Below are 24908 nucleotides of genomic sequence, written 5' to 3'. Positions count from 1 at the left end.
GTTCTGCAGCAGTCAGCCTGACGTCTATATACATATGTGTGTGACAGCTGATGTAACACACTAACATGCTGCTGTTCCTCTCGTACAGTAAGATCCACCCTTTGTTTCTCCCTCAGCTCCACCCTCTCAGTCAAATACAACCAGGTGTTTGCCAAACTGTAAACTTTAAAAATGGCAGCTCATAAATTAATTAGAATGTCATAAATGTATTACTTTTTGATAGCTAGTTTCAACTTCACCAACTGCAGCATGACACATTTCACACAGTGACCCCCGCCGCACACTGAGCTGAATGTTTACCTCTGGTGGTGGATGTTGAGTGATAAACAGGTGCAGGCGTCTCTGTGGAAGACCCAGAGGCTCGATGTGCATCTGCCTCAGCGGCCTCACATCTCAGCAGATTGTAAAAGATCAAACCTCGCCTTTAGGGCTATTTGATTAGCAGGGAGGACACTCCCTGGCGACCTTTCAGTCTGTGAAGGTTTATCTGCTTCAGATCAGCGCTCGGCTCTTCATGCACTCAAATAAAACAGAAATGACGGGGCTTTGTGTTTACTTTTCTAAGTCCAGGTCAGCAGCGTGCGCTCCATGTAAGATGATGTTATCTTTGCAGACTGAGGGAAGGATCCCATCTGTCGGTTTATGCATTATTGCATCCCCTCCCCCTAAGTCACCTACGCATCGCACACACAACCACCCCGCATAATTGATCAAATATGTCCTGGTGTTAGTTTTGCTGCATCAAAACAAATAGAGCTTGCTGAACAGGTGGCTTCAGCTTGTACCTTTGCTAAAAAACCTCCTGTAATGACGATCATCTGTTTCCTGGTCAGTTGCATCCTCCACCGTGAATGTAATCCTCCAGAACCTGAAAGTCAGACAGTGTGTGTGTCAGAGCTTACACCTGAGGATAGTGTATTCTGGGAGAAAATAAGATTTCTGTTAAATGAGGGGGTTTCCTCAGTTATGCATGTGTGTGAATGGTGAGTGGAGGGGGGGCTATTATTCTGGCCTTGTTTTCTATTAATGGAAGCACAGAGCTTCCCTCTAGCATGAATCTGTTTACATTCCTACTCCAAACTGCATACTCATACTGTAGGTGAAAGAGCATCAGTAGATATCTCACTCCATGCTGATATACCACTTACCACTACATTTTATGTATTCACATGCCGGAGTCCTGATTCTTTTTTGAATCACCAGCAACATGTTAGCTTACGCGATGACATGTCATGTTCTTGAAGCGGTGTCCCATTTCGTAGGGCTCCATTTTAAGCACCACAGGGATGGGAGTAGTGATGAAAATGAGAAATGGGATTGGGCCCGTACACAAATGTCAAAAGTCAAACGTTTTGTAAGGGGTGTATTTTGCACCATATTATTGACATGTGACATTGACACTATGTCATGTCCATATATAACTATATAAGGTGAAATTCTTACCTGGAGGTGTACAGACAGGTGGTGTCCTGTGATGAGGTCCACGAAGCAGCTTTGTTGGATTTGATTGGAGAAGATGAGAAGATTATTTACTCAAACCTCAAACCACATTCACATGTTCTCATATTTCCTGTTTATGTCGAAACGGTTTGTTGAAACACTATTATGTTGATATGTATGTCACAACATTTTGTTCCAGAAAAATACTGTATGGTCACCTGTATGGTGAATATATAGACAGTCTTGGGAGGGAAAAGGTAGTTTGTATACTTCCTGTTTACACTTTTAGCACACAGACAAAGAAAACACAACGAGAGCTCAGTTTTTTGTTATAACAGTGTCAGAAATGGCTATATTACAATCTTACTTATCGCTATTGACTCAGTATGCAAAAATGAGAACACAACTTAGTTCCATGTGTCACTTGCTAATGAAAGTGTCTTGTGGAACCGTTTTTATTTTTATTAGGGATGGAGTGGGCAAAGAGGAAGCGTATATGATGGAACATTCAACCTGTGTATCCACGGGTGAGACAGAGCGCAAATGAATTCACTTCATCACCAGCTGTCAAACAAAAAGTGCTGCAGAGTCATCTTAAATTACCAGGGTCAACAGAGTCGTCTTCTCTATTTACCGCTGCCTTCCAGATTTGATGTCACCTGGGAGCAGCTGCAGAGGGAAAAAGGCGCTCTGAACAAAATTATAGGTGGGCCAGAAGGGCATTCTCATCAGGTGGACAAACTCACCTCCTCCTCTTCCTCCTCCTCCTCTGAGAGAGAGAGGCTTGGTTAGCAGCAGCACAACATGGAAATGCTTTTTGCCTGATGAGAGTTTGAAAAAAAAGCAAAAGAGAGAGGGTAAACAATTTAGTGCGAACACGCTCTCTTATGCAGCAGCAGAAAATGTCGCAAGCGCCATTCACACCTGACACTCGTCACGTACATGGCTGACAGTTATGCTCATGTCGTGCTGCTACAGTACATTCTTACTTTTTCCCCTGTGCTCAGACTGAAAGCCTTATGACAAGTTTTACTATGCGTGACCTTTCCCTGACATTCCCGGTTGACTCTTGGCTTCGGATTCGGACGTCGGTGTTGTTGTGTGTAACCGATAGTCCACCAATGCTCCTGTGGCCTTGTGGTAAAGACAGGGAGGGTGTTCGCCACCTGTGGATTCTGGTGCCAGCGTGATCGTGTGTGACTTTCACCGCACCCAGTGCAACAGAATGAACAATGTGGCAGTTTCACTCGGCGCTCTGCCGCTATTTTCGGGTGACAGCAGCTGCCAGGCCTGTTTTGTCAGGATACTCCAGCAGCAACAATGCCACAGACTGTATGAAGTTAGCTCTGAATATTATGGCTGACAACAAGCTGATTTGCATCAAACTTAAATTATTTAAAGGTGCATGATGTAATAAATCTAAAGCAACTGGCCATAAAATCCTCCTAATATGTCACAGAGACTCAGGAATAATGTTCATATAACAAACTGAACTCACCAACAACAACAGTACAGCCAAAATATTTGCATTAAAAAATATATTTTGCAGACTGCAAATCATGTTTATGTTTTGAAATCATGTTTTGGGCATGTGGCGCCACCTACCACCGTCTACCAATCATTGCAGTCAGTAGAGTCTCAGCTGCCGAGCAACCACGGTTTGCCAGTTACGTCAGAAAAAGAAAACCTAAAAGTCGTGTTCTTACATGAGCCAAAGCATTTCCATCACTTTTTAAATCCAAAGAAATCAGTATTTCTATTCAAGGTCACCCAACTGACGTCTGTTCACGACGTCATCCACTCTTTAGTGCTCTCTGCTATTGTGGAATGGCCATGAAGGATTCATAGGACTGAGGCTGACTAAATGAGTGCCAGTGCAGGCAACAACACACGCAGCGTGTACACACACTCAACTGACATACTCACTTACAACTCTTATGACAGCTGTGTCTTCAGGGACAAAGCCCATGAAATATCAGAGAAGAAGAAGTACAACTATTTAGCCAGTGTATTATCTGTTGTTTTGGCATTTAATTGTGTGTATTTGTCACTACAAACTCAATAATGTGCATTGTATTTGCACTCTGCTTGGTGTCTTGTTCACAGTTTAGCTTTTGTATGGTGTCTGAGAGCCTGCAGGCTCTATAGATTCTTATCATGATTCATGTTTGCGTCTTTCAGTTTGTCTCGCCCTGTGGCTGTCTGTGTCTGCACATCCTCGCTCTGTAATTCTTGCAGCAGTTATACAATGACAGTTACGGCGACCAGCACTGTTTTGGCACGAGCAAACCCTGTAGTAATTTGCATCATGTTCACATGGAAACCAAAGACGAAGAGGGTGGAGACAATATTCTTATTATCTTCAAAACCTAATTCATATGAAGAAATTGGCTGTCCCCAGTTCTGCTCTCCAGATTCTACTGAAAGCTGTACAATGTGGCAATTATTGGTAATAGAACTCACACAGTCTTTAAAACTCACAAGAGGGTTAACTGAAAGCAAATTAAAAATGAAATAAGAGACAGCACAATATAACACACAAGTAATTAAATACAATTCATATTCAGTATCATATGCTCTGGCTGGTGAAAGCCTCCATAACGTTTTCAAACTCATTGGTTCCTTGTTTCTCACAGGAAATGCAGACATAAAGGAGGTGTAAATGTGCTCACTATTTTTACTCTGGCAATTTGCAACACACAGGCTTTTCCTCTTTCCTCAGCAAACTGAGTTGAATTCATTTACACGGCAATTTCGAAGAACAAAACGACTATTTTGAGGTTAATAGATGCTGGGAAATGAATTTGTCCCTCGCTCCGTGAGCTAAAATGCTGTTAAATTGTATCCACCTGCAGAATATAAATGTAATCGTGTGCATTAATATCTCAGAACCGTTCGACACTGCAGGTCCATGTCGACGTTCCTGCCTCTGCGTTCCCCCTCTCATGCATCCTGCGTCCCCTCAAAACTTAAAAATACATGCGACTGCCATTGTGCTTGTCTTCCCACATGCAGAGCATGAGTTACATTTTAATACACAACAGGAATTTCCATCTCCATTGTCAGCACAGAGCAAAGTTTCTATCTCTCGCTTTCTCTGCAGCGAGAATAAAAACCCTCGTCTCTAAAGTATCTGCCAGAGAAGTGAGTCATAACATTTAACTTCAAACTCTTCCGGGGACTTTTTTCTTTTTCTTTTTCGCACATAAAGACATTGGAGAACTTTTTTCATTTCAGTTTCCTTTTATATGGAGTTGCTTTCCACAGTGAGAGGCAAATGAATTACAAACTCATTTCTGCTCAGAGAGAGAACCAGTGAGAGTTTAGGGGAAGATGCTTCCATCCCTCTCATACTAAGCTCTTAACGCTTCACTGTGAGAGTGGTTGGGCTGCTTCCTGCAGGGCTTAAATCGTGGCTTAGCCATTATGGGATTTGGGCTTCTACACTGCATGGTTTGATTATGGGTATTTTAATATCTGAATAATGGTGCGGTCTGTATTAGAATACGTTTATTTTTAGTGAAGCAGAACATGATGTTTTGGTCAAATGAAAGTCTGTTTTATTTGACTCAACTGGTCAGTTAAAAAATAAAAAATACTTTGAAGGTCCCATATTATATTCTATTTCTCCAAGTTAACCTTGTTCCCTGGTGTCCTAATGAACATGTCTGTGACATGCTTTGGTCAAAATACCATAAGGATGAAGCACCACAGCAGTTCAATCACCCTGCCAAAACAGCCCTGTTCAGAACGCTCTGTTTAGTAGTATCTCTTTAGGTCCACCTTAAAAAAAAGTATATCGAAACGAAGGGACAGGAAATGACCATCAGCCACAGAGGCTACTGGGAGCTAACAGCAGTTAGCATTTGGAAAAGTGATCATTTGCAGGCTCTAGCAGGCACATTGCCATCATATATAAAATGTATCCACTGGACAGATAAATCCTCTGAGGCTGCAAGTTTGTGTAGGACTCTGTGCTGCACTGTGGAGCCAATAATAGAGCTTTCCCGGACTTCTGTTTTTGGGATGCCGTTGCTCTCACCAGCCTCACGTGTTTTACGGACAAAACGGAGAACAATTCCAGGAATTTAGCGTCTCATGACGTCCCAATGAGTGCGGAAGTCAACATTGCGTGTTTTATCTCCTGTACTTAGATTGAGGAGGACCACAAAAACATGAGTGAGTCATCTTTTTTCACACTTTGGCGACTGGTAGGGCCTCCAGAGTCCCAAATATAAGGATTTTTATGATTAAAAAGTTGATTTTGCATAATATGGGACCTTTAAGACACATTGTGACAGAGAGATGCTTAAATTGGCTCGAGCCAAAAAAAAGGTCCAAGGACACCAACAAGGACAGCAACACTCATAGATCAGATCACTCACTATATACAGTGACCAGTGTCAAACAAACAGAGGATCAGTTTTCAGGCAGTGAGCAGTGACAGCGCAACATATACAACATGAAATACAAACTGAGAGCTTGTGTGGAGCTGCCAAGGCTTTATGACAGGATCCAGTGTCAAAGTGGCTTCTTCTCCATTATTTTTTTAAGCATCTGTTCAATATGGATGACGGACAGAAGATGAGCAAGTGACTTTACAGCTTAAAAGCATGTGATCATTGTTTTAACCTTTACTGGTACAACACACACTCCACTTAACAAAGATTACAATGCAGTTCTATTTAGACGTCAGGCGTATTTAAAGTAGCTGAATAATAAATCAAATTGAAATGGCATGGACATAAACGATGGTACCTGTAACTTAATATTTTATTGTACAAACATGAGAAGCAATCACTGCCAACAAGCAACTTCTGTAACTCCAAATACAGTAAGACATCTGCCAACACATAGTTTGGTCCTCTCTTCCCGAGTGAACTGCTCCAGCTGTCTCAGGTTTGAATGGTGTCTTCTTTACACTACATTTTACAGATCTTTCCATTGACCTTCAATAAGATTAAGATTCACAGAGGATCACTTCAGTGATCAGGATAATCCAGTGTTTTTATTTCCAACACTCACACACTGGTGGATATTATTTAAGCAAACACTGCCTTCTTTTCATGGGTGCTAAGCAGAAGGCGTGTTTATGTCCTTAAAGACTGAAGGAAATGTTTCATTTGTTTGTGAAGAAATATGTTTTTGAAAATGTGCTGTTCGTGGTTTTTCAGTGACAGCTGTGGCAGAGGAAATACTGGTATAAAATCTGCCGAATACAAACAGACCGAGTTTGAACAGAGGGACGGAGGCGAGAGAGAAAATGAGATAACGTTATATGGTCCAGGCCATAAAAACACTTAAATGACAGCAATAAAGGGAGTGGCAGCAAATATTACATCAGCCAAATAGAGCTGTCTGTTATTTTTCACATCATTTTATTTGCCTGTATACAACAGTGGCATAAATCAATGTTTCTATAACTACAGCAGCAAGTAATACCGATGTAGAATGAGTTATAGGTTATTATTTTTTTATCATTTTACAGCTGGGATTAGCTGATTGGAAATATATTTCCTCATATAGCCTTCAATTGTAGTCACAAAATTGTAATCCACTTCCCATTGAAGTGTACAGCATATGAGAAACTACGGTGGTCTGCAGACAGCATAAAAGCAAGAAAAGCGCTCCTCAGATCCAGTGTTGGATTTTTCTATCTATTTAAAATCTAATTTCATGTTACAGCAGCGTAAGTAGGGCTTCGATTCCCTCAGATCCCCCTGACACAGATTCCATGACAACAGACACATCTGTGCCGTCTAACTCATTAAAATATAATTGTGTTCTTGCAAACAGACATGACTTCAAGCAAAAATTCCAAGTTGCGCCTCAGTCTTTGCTCTAATTTATGCTGCATTACTTTACATTCGCACACCAAAATGTTTCAAAACAGCAGCATCGTCGCGTTAATCGGCTGCACGGATGAATTAGAATTAGGCACATTTTCATAGAAAGTCTGAGTAAACACTGTGTCACAATGAAAACGTGCAGTAAAGGTAATGTTTGAATAGAAGAGAGAGAGTCACCTGCTAGTTATATGAAATAATGAAGTGAAGTGACTCAGTCAGTGGCCTTGTTTGTGAATGTGTATGATTTTTCATGCTGTTGATTTTGTTTCGTGACTACACATATTGTACAGGTCTGGCTGAACAAAACAAATAATACATACATTATTAGGCAACGTTAAAGACTGTGTGCTCAGTGTAAAAACAAGTATTTTACTATGAGATTATACTAAACGGTTAGTCAGGTTTTAAATATATGCCTAAAATATAACATGCAAATGATTCTTTTCCACACTTTTCTCAGGTTTGTTGTTCCTGAAAAAACTTAACTACGCAAATATGATCTAATTACAAAAGTGACACGACGTCGCAAGGTTGGTTCTGTCCTTAATTGGCCGACTGAATGAAAACAATAACGTTTTATACAAGTAGAATTTGGCCCCACTGAATATTGTACCTTTGTTTTATGCATTGCATGACTTTTTTTTGCTGGTTTATCACTGACAACAGATAAACTGGAATAAAATGTATTGACTCTCGTACAGATTAAACAGAGAGGAAGACAAAATGAGATTAATTAATAGTCTTGAGACACCGAAGTACAGTACAGGGAGTGGCAGCAAATATTACACAAGTCAAATAGAGCTGCAAAACAGCTATAAATCAATATTTGGATATACATATACATTTCTGTAAGATTCAACAGGGCCAGTCATGACTCCAGCAGTCAATAATACAATGGAATTAGTTATATTATTAATGTTTTATTGCTTTACAGCTGACATTAGATTGGAATTTTTTGTTGTTGTAAGTAATTCCAATGTAGAACAATTTATTTGACATGAATAGTATATATTTTTTTCAGCTGGGATTAGTTGATTGGAAACATATTTCCTCATATGTCTGTCACTTGGAATCAGGTATATATACAGAAAATGCCAAGTTGAGCTGCAGGTCACACTTTCTCTTTTGCCCCATTACTTTACAATGTTTCAAAACGTCAGCGTCGCAATATTTATTTTATTGCAATTCCATGCAAATCAGACAAACTGGTACTGCAACTCGTCTCATTACCATCTAGTAAACTAGTAACGTGAGTAAACTCCACACTATCATGAAAACTTGCCATTGAGCAAATAATGTGAAAGTCATTTGTCAACAGAAAATAGAGCATCACGATCAGATTGTATGGAATAACAGTTGAGCGTGACTCACTGCCGTTGTTCATAAATGTACCTTGTGTCATTTTTCATGCTGTCGAATTTGATGCTTAGGTTTGACACACATGCAGATCTGAGTGAGCATGCCCTTATTTACACAAATACAGGAGCAGCGTGGAGGATTACTCACCGCAGGTTTAACATTTTTTTGTGTAAACAGTGAAAAGGTGATGCAGTGTTGCGGGGAAACAGTTCATTTCCACTCATCAGGCCTCAGCAGCAGAGCTCGGTGACTCACTCTGCTCTCATTACTTTGTTTCACTTTTTTCTTTCCTTCCTCTGCTCCCATTGTCATGTGGAAAGAAATCAATCTGCTTATTTTACTTAGCTGATGAGCAAAGCTCTTAAGAAACATCTGAGCCAATGTTTCCTTTTCCAAAATACTTACTGTTTGTTATTCCCAGTGGGAAAACCTGCACAAACCTTTTACTCTGCACTGTGTATTTCAGATGAGAGCTCAGTGTTTTGATGCAGGGATACGGAGCAAAGCAGGAAGTGTGAGTCTCTGTAGACACCTGCAGACACAGGAAAACCTCACTTCTCGAGTAGATACTGTATTTTGCTGACATTTCCTTTGCAGGAACAGTGCAAAGTGTCATGTTCTTATTCAACAACATCCTGAAGAGGTTTGAGTTCTGATAAATCATAAATCAACATGCATCGGTATAGAGCAGTTTGGATCACAGCCGGTGCAATAATTTCAGCTTTTTACCTCAGAAAGTGAAAACGGTAATTCTTTGTTGTTTTGAAAAAGTTTTCCATCCACAGGAAACTACCCAAAAATAAGGCTAAGCTCAGCAGTACTTATGCCAGGCCTGTACATCGCAGACCATGAGCATGTGCGCTGTGGACAAACTAAGGGAAGAATATACAAGTTATCATGAAGCAAATAGACCAAACAATCTCTGAACACAAGAAGAGCAAGATGGCAATGATGAAGATAACGAAAACGAAACGCGAAAATGCAATGGTGGCAAGGCAATGCTGTGGCTGAAACGCTGACACCATAAAAAAAAAAAACATTCGCCAAGACTCGTTTTTGTGTGCAGTCTCTTTGCCTCTGCAGGCTGGATACCTGTAGAGAGTCATTTTATCAAACAGTGCAGGTTGTTATGTTAAACAATGTCTTTGTTCTCTCCCTGACCCAGTTTCAGGTTGTCAGTTTCACCTCAGTCACCGGAGAGACGCAATCAGTTGATCAGTTCATAGTCCATCTTTTACTTTCATTCTGATTTTGTTGCTTAATGCAACCAAATGAATCTCTTTTATTCCACTTCCCATTGAAGTGAACAGCATAATGAGAAACTACGGGGGTCTGCAGACAGCATAAAAGCAAGAAAAGCCCTCCTCAGATCCAGTGCTGGATTTCTCTATTCATTTAAAATCTAATTTCATGTTACAGCAGCGTAAGCAGAGCTTCGATTCCCTCAGATCCCCCCGACACTGACACATCTGTGCCGTCTGACTCGTTAAAATATAATTGTGTTCTCGCAAACAGACATGACGTCAAGCAAAGCAAAATGTGGTCACAGGAGACTCATCAAGGATGCAATTTATTGTCAGGTGTAAACAGTCACATTTAGTTTGTTTTATAGGTGTCGGGTTTTAATAAGAATTGTTGTTGGGTGTAAGTAGTCTGGTAATTACGCTTGGGTCGTCGCCCAATGACTGCACATTATATTTGCATGCCGCATGTTTGTGCTGTAAGCAAAGTGACTTCTGCGTTGAAGGCAACAATTTGTCACGCAAAATAACCGAGTTGTGCAAAGTTGGATGGTGCAACGCAGCTTCCATTGTTTTGCTCGTCTTTCCTTTCCATTAAATGTCAGGTTAAAGTGGAGTTAAGAGTCCACTTTGGAGCCATGAATGGGTGACATTTGATTTTTAGTAATGTCATGTTTTATGTCCAACTTTTATGTCCTGCTTTTTTGGAAGAGCTCTTACTTTAACAAGTGTGTCTTTTTTCTTAGGTGAACTATTCACTGTATGGTAGATGCACTTACAGTACAGTGCATCTTCATTGCTGTAGTTATCAAGTAGCTTCACTGGATTCCCTGTAGATACGAATGCGTCCACCTTCAGAAATGATGACGTGAGCACTGAATAGCAGGTCTATCCCTCTGGAAATACTGTCATGCTGGTGTGATCCCTGATGATGTGGAAGCAGCTGCATGCAGCTTGGTGAGACTGTGACAGAGAAATCCTTTTAACCCACTGCTCTTACTCCCAAGTATAAAAGTTGCATGCAAAATATTCACAAAAATATATAAGAATAAAGCCTGAATATTACATATTGATTCACTCTGATCCTCCTGACACACACATACAAACACGGTATGACAACAGATACACCTGTGCGGTCTCTGACTCATTAATGCAAAATTTTAGCCAAATAAAAAAAATAATCTGCTTCTTTTATCAAAACTACAGCAGAGAAATCCCTTAAACCCACTGGTCTTACTCCCGAGTGTAAAAGTTGCAGGCAAAAATATTCATAAAATTACAGAAGGAGGCTGAATATTCCACCCAGGCTCTCCAGATGGTTGTGTGAGGGTTTCCAGAGACTGCAGGTTTTACTATTCTGTTCTATATACACATAGTACATATATATATATATACTATGTGTGCATGTGTTCTACTCTATTATCTTCCCATGAACAATGCCACCAATGTATAATTCAGTGCTGAATTAATTCAGTTAGTATGGATCCCTGGGTTGCTCATGTTTATGATATTAAAATATATACTCATGAAGCAATGGAACAGCATTATGCCAAAAAAAAAAAAAAAATCACCTTTCCCCAGCTTCTTATTTCCCTCTATTTTACATTTTAACACCAGGCTGAAAAGCAGCGTCTCGCTTTTTTTCCTCACTTTCAAAATGTCACCTCTGTTCTCAGGTCTGGGTGTGGTCCGAGATGAAACACACGCCCTGAGAATTGTTCAAGTGCAAGATGACACACACACAGAGTGCAATTACAGCAAGGTGACAAGATTAGCACATAGTGTTAACATTCGTCATTAAGTTGTTGTCAGTACATAATTTGAGGTTTGTGGTGACGGTGATTTGTTTCTCCATCAAAAGCCAACTGACAATACACTATAATTTATTTATTCTGATAATGAATTCATTATTAGGGTGGACAGAGAACTGTGACACACGACACACAACCAATTTCAGCTCTGTGTCCCTCAGCTTTCCCTCAGCGGTGAATCACTTACAGACTGTCGGAGCAGTTTGGGCACAATCAGAGACAAACAACAAACAAACAAGACTGTCGATAATGAGATAAATATTGTATAATATTCATCCTCCCTTTGCTGCTGTCGTCAGCCCATTTTATAATCTGACTGTTATCTTGTCTGATGATGATTAATTTCACACTTTGCCCTAAGCTGAGCACCGAGGCAAAGCCTACACTTTAAGCCACTCAGGTGTCGCACATGAATTAACAAATTGACACGCTGATAATAACTGTGTCTGATTCATTTAAATCCCACTCAAACTTTGCAGCTGAGAAACACAAGTTCATTTATTTAATTCGCCAAGCTTCTTTGTGTCCTTTAACATCCAGACCTGTACATTTCCTGTGTCATCAGTGAAAACACACTTGTGACACTAACATCATATACAAAATATAGAAATGCTTTCCGTTCTTAGGCTAAAATTTAGGTTTTCAATTAGCATTCATAACTTGTCCCACTGTCTAATCCCAACAGCAACAGTTGTCACAGCTGTTGGTCACTTACGTGCTACCGATTTACACCAGAATCAGAGACACAAATCTCACAAAAATGGTGGAAAACAGCTGCCTGCTGCAGCTGATAATGAGGTTAATAATGAGAGTGTTGTCGGCTACAAAACCAAAACTTTAAGCTGAGCGACGCAATTAAGCTCTGTGAAGCTGAGAGGAAGTGCAAAGTAAAACATGGGCTGTGTATTTGGTCAGTTTATTTTAAAGGTTCAACGTGTGAAATCTGAAGATGAGGTTAGTTTGCAGTTTATAAAACGGCCTTCAAACAACAAGAAAGGATGTCATTCCTCTGCTTACATATAAAAAGCTTATTCTAATGCTTATTGTAAGAGCTTATGCACTTATTCCAACATGCTCATGGGGAGTATATTCAATTTCTCACTGGAACTATTGAATGACGATTTTCCATACACGCAACAGGTAACATAGCGTCACGGCCACATCCACTTTTAATATCCCACGGTGCTGCTGTTACCATGGTTACACCACAGCTCCTTTACAGTGACGGTGCAAAACAGCCATCGCAGCTTTAAGACTGTGCCAACACAGGCACCTCACAAAAGGGGCCATTTAAAATATGTATATCATTAAACAGTGTATTACATATAGCATTGTGTCTCACAGACAGTTTACACTCACTGCTCACTTGGCGATGCTTCAAACTTAACTCAAGTTCCAGCTCCAGACACTTTTCCTTTCTGTCTGTGACCTTGTCATCAGACCACGGCGGAGCACCTTTCCAGTGCTGTTGTGATTTGGACTGTTAAATCATATTTCCTCATTCACACACACACACACACTCACACACACAGACACAGGGCTGCTGACAGTTTCTGAAAACACACACAGTCACACTCACACAATGGGAAGGTTATATTAAGATCACTCTCTTGCTTGAGGAGGATGCCAGGCTTCAGGAGAACCATCCAACACCCCCATTAGTATGCGTGTTGTGTTCCTGCCTGTCGCCCACAGTGCGGAGCACACACAGACACAGCCATCGAGTATATGTCAAGGCTGAACAGGGATGCAGCCCAATCTGTCATTTTATTTAAACCGTCACATTTACATTCACAAGTAGAGCCCGTACGTGCTTGTAATTGAAGAACTGATTTAGTTGTATGTGTAAACAAACTTTGATTTACTGTTGTCATCTTATATAACAGACCTTATCTTGTATGACACTTGTTACTCTGGTGTACTATTGGGTCCATTATGTCTTTTTAACATTATTTTGTATCCTGAATACTTGCAGTATAGCACGTTGTATATAGTATGTATAAATTAAATTATGAATTATTTGCTGTTGGTACATTTGTGACTCATCTGACCAGATGATGTTTTCTTATGCAATGTAGATATCACGGCCAGAGAAAACATGTCACACCTATTAATATTCTTTGTACGGAACAGGAAAAAAAAAATATCTCATGAGCTGGAACGTGTCACTTTGCAATCTGGGATGTTTGTACTCGGCTTACAAAACGTTTACTTAAGGTTCGTTAGGTTTGACAATTACTTCAAGGTACCGGGGGGAAACAAATGGTGGGAAGCAGGAAAGAACGTTGATGTTATTCAAACAAACGCAATGAATGAATGTTAATTTAAAGTCATTTTTTCACTTTAAGAATCAAGCAAAAGGCGGCTGCAGCTCAGCTGTCACTCTATTCAATCAACTCTGTCTGTTGTTTCCAAGGAAATATTTCTCTGTCACACACATCCTCATTCTTTCTTCCCTTACTCACATACTTGTACCATTGTATTCTCTAATAGATTTAATTAAATTGTTGTGGGTTAAACTTTTAATTCTCATAGTTCAGGTACTTAAGGTAATTAATGACTCTTGATTGATTGGTATGCATGTGTCAGGGTGTGCACACTGTCAGCTGGTATGACACTTAGATAAACTTTGTACTTTATGACACTTTATGAGTTCAACTTACTCAACTGTCCTACATTGTCCATTTATTAGATAAAAATATATAATATATACAGTATAATGATCACTTGCATACATTTATCCCAGATTTATATTGTTTACAGTTAAGTACAAAATTCACATATCTACACTTGTCTTTATTATTTATTTTTCCACAACATTTCCTCTAACTATCTTTGTTACTACAGAATAAAATCAGAAGAAGAAGAGTTGGTATTATGGTCTGTATTTATATTGAGCTTTTCTAGTCTTGATGAGCTGCTTTACATTATGGTTTGTCATTCACCCATTCACACACTTCAACACGGGGTTAAGCGTCTTGCTCAAAGACACGCAAAGACGAGCAGAGCCAGGAATTGAACCCACAACCTTACACTTTTTTTATACTTTTACTTTTAAAACTTCTAAAATTTAAGTACATTTTATATCAGAAAATGACTTTTGATACTTAAGTACAGTAAATGTCATATACTTTAAGACTTTTACTGAAGTAATATTATAACAAGTGACTTCAACTTCTACCAAAGTAATTGTCCTGTAAGATACTTTCAGGTACTTCATACAAAACTGCTTATTTTCTTCCGTACTCTAAACATATCCACCGATTTCATGGCAAAATGCCATCAGTAAAGTGTTAATTCTGATTGACAATACAATCATCAACCCACACGGGGCAGTTTAATCTGGATTATCGTGTAGCCCGAGGTGCGGCGTGCCAAACGCTCTGTGTGCACTGCGGATGCTCTAAATAGAGAGTTGAGCCATCAGAAGGTCATGATGAGGTCAGTGGGTATCAGAATTCATCAAGGCATCCGTTAGGCGGCCAATCCCCCCAAACAGCCAGACAATAATAACTATAATAGCTTGAGAGTGTGGAGCTGAAGTTGCCACATACGTCACAGGTGTCCTCTCCGTCACAAAGGAGCTGATGTCGGACAGTAATGACACTGTAAATGTCTCACATGTTCATCCACGGTCCGCGTGTCTCTGCTCTTGCAAATAGGCTCATTTACTGTTATCATCCAGTCAATAAGGCAGCAATTGTGATGTGTGCGACTTCTACAAAGACATGCACAGTTGTTCTAAATCTATAGGAGGAATATGGACATCAAATCAGAATGGATTCAATTGAATTAAATTACGTCTTCACTGACTGATTCACAGCCGAACCAAACAACTACATATAAAAAAACAAACAAAGAATGAAGCATGACAGTTTTGCATCTTAACAAGAGTGGACTGTTGGTTTCCTGACTAAAGCTTTTGTTGCATAGATTTTCTATTGATTGAAACTGCGGAAGTGTATCACGGTCCAATACCTTTTGAAAGACTTGTTCTGTCATGAAGAGGAAAACTTGTGCTGCAAAGTGTAATTTCACCGCTCAGCTTCCGAGTGAAGAGAATGATGTCATCATTCTCCTCTTTTGTGCACATCTGTGGTGTGTGTGTGTGTGATAATGTGTGTGCGGCCTTAGATTAGAATGTTGCATTTGAGGACAGACAGATGGGCTGACTGGAATTCGCGAGGACAGTCCTTAGGTCATTTTATTTTTGCAAAGCAGCACCATGTACTTGGGGAATCTGCAGAGGGTCAGACAGTGACCCGTGAGGAGCATGTGGTCAGGGACTCAGTGCTCCACTGAACATATATGCCGCATACAAAGACAAAGACGCTCAGTTGAAGGCACACTCGCATCCCTGGAATCCCACCAACTTTGACAACTTTGATCCCAGTGACCACATGGCTTCGAGGGAATATGGAACTAACTGACCTCTGGTTCTTCTGAATCCTGTTTTTAGATACAGTAGCAGCTCAGAGTGACACAACGACTAACTGCAGACATGTTTGTGTCCTAACTGAATATCAACGAGCTCCAGTGCTTTGAACTGAACTGCTGTAGCAGCACTGTGGTTTTAACTCAGTGCTTCCAACAGACTGATGATCAAATTTTACCATTATTTTTCACAAATAGTGTATTTCATCATAGAATCCTTTGTGCAGAATACTCTACATCAATGCAAACCTTGAAGTTTGTGGGTTTTTAATGACAAAAAACAGGGAAAATATCATACAAGTTTCCCTGCAAGTTATTGCTATTGTGATTCAATGTGTGAGTTTAAACCAGTCAAGTCATTTGATTGGACAAGAGGCATTCCACTATCATTCACATTATTACACTTACTGTCGGTCACTAGCTTTACACTACATTGTGCCAAAAAGATAATGTAATGCAGAAATAATGTTTGAGATACATTACGAATGGACGAATTGTTTCGAAGAGTGAGGAAATTACCTTTTCTCGGTAGCATCTCTTGAAAAATACATGAGAAAAATTCCACCGTCTATCTGTAGCCCAGGAGGGAGCAAACTGTGATGGACAGCTTCTGGTAAACCACAGTTCTCTGCGGAGTAAACCAGCTGACCCTAATGTTAACCAGGATGTGTACACACATCCGCACCAACCACAGCCCAAGAGCCACGGACATACAGCAAGTGAGGGAGATCGTGGAAGAGCACAATAAATAACTATGCGTCATGAACATAAAAAAAATACAGTCTAATCAAAAATGACAGGAGCGGATGGATCAACATTCTGTCAGATCAAAACTCTTCATTTGCCAGATTCAAACCACTAAAGTGTCTCTCAACACTCTTTCCCCCTCTGGTTGCACAACAGGTGCATTCAGATAAATGGACATGAATCACAGTATTAGGTCATGGCGTAGAGTGTAAAGTAAACGAGTGTGCACGAATATGTGAAATGTTTCTGTTGCCAGGCAACAGTCAAGTTGGTCCAGTTGTGGAACTATTTGTGTTGGCGGAGCCAAATAACTGATTAAAGAAAACCTGTTTCAGCTTCTAATTGTGTGCTGATGAACTGCACTCACAAAACTGGTGTGTAGTTACATCACACTCGAGATCATATACCGATGTGTGATTGACATTATGGTCTAGGACCAATGCCAGAATGAATTCTACCTCTGGCCTCCAAAGTCTCTTGAAACACTCCTGCGTGTTCACGCTGGTCAGCGGTGAGTCATCGTTAAGTGGAGCTGCATGAGTGGGCTCTGTGATGTGTGCACGTTGACTTTTAAATGCTTGAGACCTGTGCACTCTGCAGGGCAGTCACATACTGTGCATCAGAGACAGGAACGTTGGCGAGATTACGTCTAGTTGTTCCTTTTTTTAAACTGAATGAATATTCACTGATTCACCGTTAAGTTGGAGATTTCTGTGTTTTCAGATTTAGTTTTAGAGCCGTGGATTGAGAACAAGAAAAAAACACAAGTCTCTTGGTTCTTCATTGACCATTTCATGTAATTAATTGAAAGGTTTCTTTTTGAAAGAGCCACATCACTATATGCAGTACATCATCTATGTGAACTCTTTTCTTTAAGACTGAAACAGACGTACACATGCATGACAGACTGAATTCAAACAAGCACATCTGATCACAGTCCTCTTTCTGCGATGCCTTCAGAGTAAACAGCAGGCTGTTTTTCATGTTTGGCCTGCAGTGCTATACTGTAGCATGTCTCCTCCAGGGACACAATGATGCCGATTGTGTTGTGCCAATAGGACCAGTTTTGTGCCAACAGACGCCACTTCAGGAGGAAATGGCAGCACATCTGTGGAAATGAAATGAAGTCGACTACTGTCAGGGAGACAAAGAGAAAGATCAATCAGGGTGACAGATGGATGTGCCAGATGGACGTGAAGAACACCGCTCGTCTTTGTCTGTGAAATGGGAGATACCGTTGTTCACTTGTTCACTACTTGTCTCAGATAACTTGATACTTGATTGCAGACTTCCTCTGACATAGAAGAACGTGTTTTCCCTGTTGTTTCTCTTTGATGCAGTTGTTTATATGTAAACAAAAGATTTTATATACATGTTGTCATGTCTTAGATGTCAGGGATGTTTCAAGGGACTTAAGGGAAGCTCGACAAAAGCGACCAAGTGTGTCCTCCATCCAACCAAACCGCCCCCCTCCTCACCAATTCACTGACTGACATACCTGCTATTGTTAGCACTGAATAGGAAATAAATATTATTTTACAAGCCACGATCAAAGAAATCACTAGGATTGTAGAGCTCATTCCTGGTTCTAGGCAGCAAGTTAGTGGCAGTGGCCTCTTCAGTTGTTTTTTTACGACCGTTTTTTGTTGCAATCTTCTCAATTCAAGGTGGTTTTCACAAAATTGTTGCCTCTGGTTGTGGTCGTTCATCTCTGTGAGTCTGAGCTCACTGTGTCTGTCGCCTTATAGAGGGAGCCATCAACTATCAAAGCGGTAAAGGTGGCTCAAGCTCCAGACATGATGGATCATTATTATCCTGAGGTGACCGACGAGCACCCCCCCCCCCCCCTCTGCTGTCATCTCACTGACAAACCCAGCCATGGCTGCAGCTACTTTATTGTTTGTTGTATTTACTGCCATCACTGCGTCTTCCTGCGTTGGTGGCATTTGCATTTGGAGGGCTGCACCAATAATGTTGTCCAGTTTCTAAACAAGGATGGTCAGAGGCATTAAGAGATTTCTTGCCTTTCAAAAGAGGGAGGGAGGGTCGATTAAAAATTCATGCGAGTGCTTTTTGTCATTACAGAGCCATCATCAGTGGTTGCAGGTTGACAATGTAATTTCACATCATGGAAATGAATTGGGTTGAGCTCATTCATTATGGATTCCCTTTGGTTTCTTGTTCAGAATGGCCATTGTGTCGTTTCTAAATAGATGAAAGCCAGGTGGGGTCGCAGGTACCCTGGTGGTGTCCACCATGATGTAAGACATTTGTTCTGCTGTCCGCCAGAAACCTCTCACTTTGTATCTGTGGCCCTCTGCTTTAGCTTTTATCCCCATTAGCGTTGGCTTGAAAAAGAGAAAATTAGGACACACTCGTTCATTCATCGTTCTTTCATCTTCTCCTGCTTTATTATCCACATGAGGGTTGCAGGGCTGGGGCGGGGTGCACCCTGGACAGGTCAGGACACACATTGTGTAACAGTGTTAATGAGTTGCTGAGCTCTTTGACTCTCACGCATCAATTTGTTAATCCTGTACAATTACAGTTACGTTGGAAGTATTTAAATCTAGGTGTTTTGTCACCCAAATGTACTCTTCTGTATTCTGTATTGATGCAAACATGTATGCAAATACTCATGACAGTGTTTCTTTTGTTGTTGTTGTTTAAACTGCTAGTTGCCAGCAGGCTTTCGGCCATTTGATTCTCTCCTACTCCTTTCACTCCTCTCACTAGACAAGCGAGAATGTTTATTGCAGGGGTCACCAACGTGGTGCCCGCGGGCACCTGGTAGCCCGCAGGCAGCCAATACGGTGCCCGCGGGCTCACTTCACTTCACCTCACTTGCATGTATCTGTATGATCGCTCAGTAAAATATCTTTGATATTGTTTATAAAAACTGGTAATCGTTAGGAGTAAGCACTGGAATGAATGTGTATGCAGTTAAATGCATAATATTAATCATTTAAATGGTAAAGAAAAAAAAAAAAATGTTAATGTGGTAGCCCTCCATATTATTTTTTACCCTTAAGGTAGCTCTCTGTCTCAAAAAGGTTGGTGACCCCTGGTTTATTGTGTCTGCCTATCATATTATTTTTGCTATAGGTTTAATATATATATATGATATCCCAATATATTACAATAAATGGTATACTCTACCCTGTATTGCAAGGCTAGTCGACTTAAGGCCCGGGGGCCAGAAGCGGCCCTTCAAGCAACCGATAAATAATGAATGGGTAACGCTTTCTTTTACAGTCCCCTAATTACCAGGTATTTACCTGGTAAATTCATGGTAACACCAAAGTGTTACTAGGTAATTACCAATGGTAATAAGAAAGTAAATACAGTGTTGCCAAAATACTGGGCATTTACCTGGTAACTATATAGTTAATTATAGCGTGTTATTACTGCTGTTAATAAGAAGGTATGTACAGCTAAACTATGGCAAAACTATGGTAAATGTAAGTGTATTATTGGGTTATAAACTGGTAATAAGCAGGTACCTAATTACTAGCTATTTACCCAAGGGGTAATCTAACAAACCTAACCCTAAAAATGTGTGTAATTACATGGAAACAAGCTTGGCTTTCTTTTACAGTACAGTTTTACTTTACTTACCGAGTACATTACCGTGCATTACCCAGTATTTTGGCAACTGTTTCACTGTATTTACTTATCTTATTACCCTTGGTAATTACCTAGCAACACTTTAGTGTTACCATGAATTTACCAGCTAAATACCAGGTAATTAGGGGACTGTAAAAGAAAGCGTTACCTAATGAATGTATTATTAAAAAGCGAATAAAAACGGAGCTTCGCCTATTTCTGGTACTTTGCGACACTTTGTGACACTTTTTTGGCAAATATTAGTACAGCTCTAATTGTAGGCGGCCTATGTGTGTACCAGAATATTTTGCACTATGAGCCAACTGTAGCAGTTATATTTGAATATTCTGCAAAAATAGCCTATTGTGGCCATTGCACCTTAATGTTGTTCATATTGTTACCACTAATTTTGTAAGAGCCAATTGTGACTGTTATACCCGAATGTTGGTGGTACTGTAACTGTTACCTTTTTGCACTATACACAAATTGTACTTTTTTGCAGAAAACTAGCATCCATTTCAATAAATAAGTGCTAAATAATTTATAACATTTTGTATCCGTTTACTGTAGATGCAACACAAAATAGCAGTACAGGGGCTGACCGGCCTACTGGCTGGACAGCCTTCCGAAAAGCTGGCCCCTCCGGAAATTTTAGTTGAATAGCCCTGCTGTTTTGTAATATATAAATCATATTGTACTGGGTATGAACTGTGTTTTTTGCTCTACTGTAAAAAGTGTGCTGTAGTTAGGTAAGGTCTCTATTTTTATAATCTTTCACCTTTTCTGGTTTGACAAGCACAGTGTGACAGCACTCACTTTTAAAGTTTACTCTGTGACAGTGGCGTGATGTCATGTGAGAACACAGCTTGTTTTTCTGTGTTACATTGACTCAAATGACACATCGTGGTCACCTCACGCTCTCGTTTCTCCTCCAAATATCCGGACGAGCTGATTTAACTATTTGTATTTACACTTGAGTCTGATTTGCTGTGGCATTAGCAGTTGTGATTAAGTTTCACCTGAGCTCGATCAGTTTCAGAGCCAGTGTCACTTGAAGACTCTTGTCCGGTGACAAAACCCCCCACCCCACCCTTCCCCACCCCACGGATGTCATTTTTATTACCCAGTGCCCTGCCTTCTCTCCAAGTCTCTCAGTTTACTCTGGGGTTCAGTTTGTGCGTCTGCCCTCCTGCTGCTGCTGCAGGCTGCACCCTTCTGTGTTTATGTCTGTCTACAGCATTCTGTCACCTCACCCACTCCTCCACTGACAATTTACATGACGGTGTATTTATTTAGATACAGATTATACAGTCACTGATGAGTGAGTTTGTGACACTGCTGTTAAAACAATGCTATAACAAGGTCATATCAAGGGCTGTTATTTCTTATTTCTCCTCAATACACATTGAATATCAATTAATGCCATAGACTGGATATAAAAAATATGGACAGTCTTCAAGTTTGTTGAAGTTAACCAGTAAGTGAGAGTCAATTGTATAGCCATCAGTGGGAGACTCTGCTTGATGCCAAAATAACTCAATTTGAAAGGAAGTCTATGGGAAAATTAGCTTTTTCAGTTTCCAAAGGGGTTAATTGTCTCAACCACTAGTGTTTGGTCTTCTTCAATAGAACATGAAGTCAATTTTGTAAATGATGTTCCCATTTAGAGGAAAATAAACAAAGCATGGCACATGTGAGTGGACATCAGTGTGATTGACAGCTGGTGTTGTCTATACGCCTCTGAACTTCAGTTTCAAAACAAAAGTTCAGTTTGTCATTTGGTGAATCCCCAATTTTAAAACTCATCGCTGTTGTTATCAGATTAACTTTTGATATTAGAGGTCTATCTAATAGTTTATGACTATACAGACGATCAGGGGTTGCTGCATATTTGATGTGGCAGAGATTTTTATACTGAATGCCCTTCCTGACTCAACCCTTGCATGTATACAGGTGTCTCCCTGGGTCAAAGTAGGAAATACATTTTCTTTAAATTGACTAAGGGTCGACATAACCTTTTAAAATAGTATTTTATTTTTCTTTGACATCATGTGTTTCTTTACAAACCTCTGGAATTAAATTTAATCATAATCAGTCATATTTATGAGGACTGATATTGATCCATTTGTTTTTCTTTTTTATATTCTGTAAATCTCCCTTTAGCTTAGTTTTCATCCGTCAGAATACAACGGAGAACATGAGAGGAATTAGCTGTTGATGCCACAGTCTTGCTCTGAAATTGATTTTCTTTCTTTCTTTCTACAGGTGGTTCTCGTATTTGCTCTCAGCATCGGAGCCCTTGTAATATACTTCATAGATTCATCTGAGTAAGTAATCCTTTTAAATAACTGGATGTAGTAAAAATGTCATATTTCACAACTGATCCGAGTATGGCTCATAGTTAATCCTGTTTTTATCCTATTCCTCTGCAGAATAGTTGAAATGACTAATGTGTTTTATCATTTTTTATCAGTTCAGTGTTTTCTGTGATCTGATCTTGAAAATGGCTGTGGAGCTTTTAACACTTGAAACACAGAAACCTCCCACAACAAACCACATCTGGTCCGAAGACTGAAGGAGGAAAAGGAGAAATTTAAGAGAAAGCAAAACAAATGAGGTGCAGCTTTGGGTTCATCTGAAATCTCGCTGTCCCCTGAGTCCTTTAGCTTTTGTCCTTACAGTAGCTTTATTAAAATCTAAAGCAACATCACCTAAAACTTTACCTCTTCCTAAAGATTACAGTGGTGCGTTTAAAAATGACATATGCAGCCACTTATGATTCCTACAGCAGTGTCATAAATCTTTGTATAAATCTTTGGCCACATACTGCAAAAGAGCCAATAACACTGAGTACTCTGTGCTTTGTACAGTATAGTCTATAGTATTTGAGCACACATGCAGTGCATGCTGGTTGCTTTTTACCCCCCTAATCCCCTTCCAGGTAAACTGCTCTAGGATTAACTCGCCAATGAAATTTGTCTAATCTCCGTGATGAAAGGATCAGAATTTCAAACATGCAACAGTTCCTGTTCACAACAATCACCATCGCTCATCAAATTAGAGGCAGCGGAAGACCCTTTCGCTCCATGTGCGACAGTATTCTGATACTGCAGTCTGGTGTGACGGTGTTTGGACAGGATGTGCCACTGAGAGGCAGTGCAGAAAGAAACACACTCGCAATAGAAAGCTTTTATCAAGCCCAGAGGGAGAGCTGTTTAGGCCGACATGAGGAAAAGGCCTATAAACGAGTGTAATGTTGTTCACGGTCCTGGAGGCAAACATCCATCGTTTTTTCATAGGACCACAAACAGCTGAGGGCATGGCTTGCGAGCATGATCTCATTTCATTATCTGGACAAGCTCAGCTCGAGTTACATCCTCACCAGTGCCATCTGTGGCCTGTTCTCATCACAGCGCCTGATACCCTTTCACTTGATGACCGTCAACCTCTCTCTTTAACCTTTTTGCACCTAAGAAAGGGAGTCGTTAAATAAACACAGAGGAATCGAGGCGGCAACACCCTGCTCTGACTTACTTTCAAATGTATTCTTTTAAAGTTCATTGTCCTGGTTTTCACTCAGGTCTTTCTATTATTTTAACGCAGTATTTTTTTGTGCTACCCCTTCATCACAACAAGCCCAGTACATGAAGCCAGAGAGAGCAGCCAGTTAACTACGCTCCGAGCTCCCTCCTAAGTGGCAGCAGACTGTAAAAGATACAGCCCTTCCTGTAATTAGTCCTGCGGGGCTGCTGCTGCCGCGGCTGCTGGACAGGCTGACCTGGCAGAGACACATCCACTCGCAGAGAAGAACTCCATCTGCAAGCTGCACAGTGCAGTGAGGAAGTAACTGGTTATAGGTCCACGGGGATTTTTACTTCGTAAAGTCTGCTTCTATGTAGTTCATGTTGCACTGTTTCATCAATGTAAACACAGAGCGAGGTGTCAAGCTCCAACAACGAGTGTGTCCTAGAATAACACATTCATAAACCTGATCTACTTGGTCAGACTTCATTATATTCCTTAATCAGATATTTATTGCCATGCCATTTTCTGATTTCTTTGGCCTCTGGGCACCAGACAAACTCCATATAGAGGATAACCATCTTAAACTTGCAATAACTAATTTGCTTTGTCTCGTGGAGGCAGCAGAAACACTGACATCATCACCTTTTCAGATGGTATTGGAAACATTAGTTACAGTTGCTGAAAGCTGAAAGGCTTGCACATTTGCAGGATTATTTTCAGAGTTTGTCACTGGAGTAACCACTTTTATGACGTATTATTAAGTGATATTTTTTCATAACAAAACATTTTTTTAGCACAGTTATTAGCATAAATGACGACACTCCTCCATCTCCAAAAAAGGCAAACAACTATTTCAGAAAAAAACATGAATCCATATTACCAACAATATAGAATAC

General features: G+C 40.2%; 1 protein-coding gene across 2 annotated transcripts in view; it reads left to right on the top strand.

Moving 5' to 3' along the window:
- Positions 1-24908, top strand: part of LOC310939413 (calcium-activated potassium channel subunit alpha-1a-like) — a gene marked incomplete at both ends in the record, with an annotated part of 90213 nt that overhangs the window by 22702 nt on the left and 42603 nt on the right. For both annotated transcript variants that reach the window (XM_083904160.1, XM_083904159.1), the window contains one exon: positions 22753-22814. In XM_083904160.1, coding sequence (XP_083760286.1) covers positions 22753-22814 — 62 coding nt within the window. The remainder of the gene's footprint in view (positions 1-22752; positions 22815-24908) is intronic.

The sequence above is a fragment of the Microchirus variegatus genome (assembly GCF_963457635.1).
Source record: "Microchirus variegatus genome assembly, chromosome: 17".
NCBI classification, from domain to species: domain Eukaryota; kingdom Metazoa; phylum Chordata; class Actinopteri; order Pleuronectiformes; family Soleidae; genus Microchirus; species Microchirus variegatus.
This window is presented reverse-complemented; position numbering and strand designations above follow the sequence as displayed.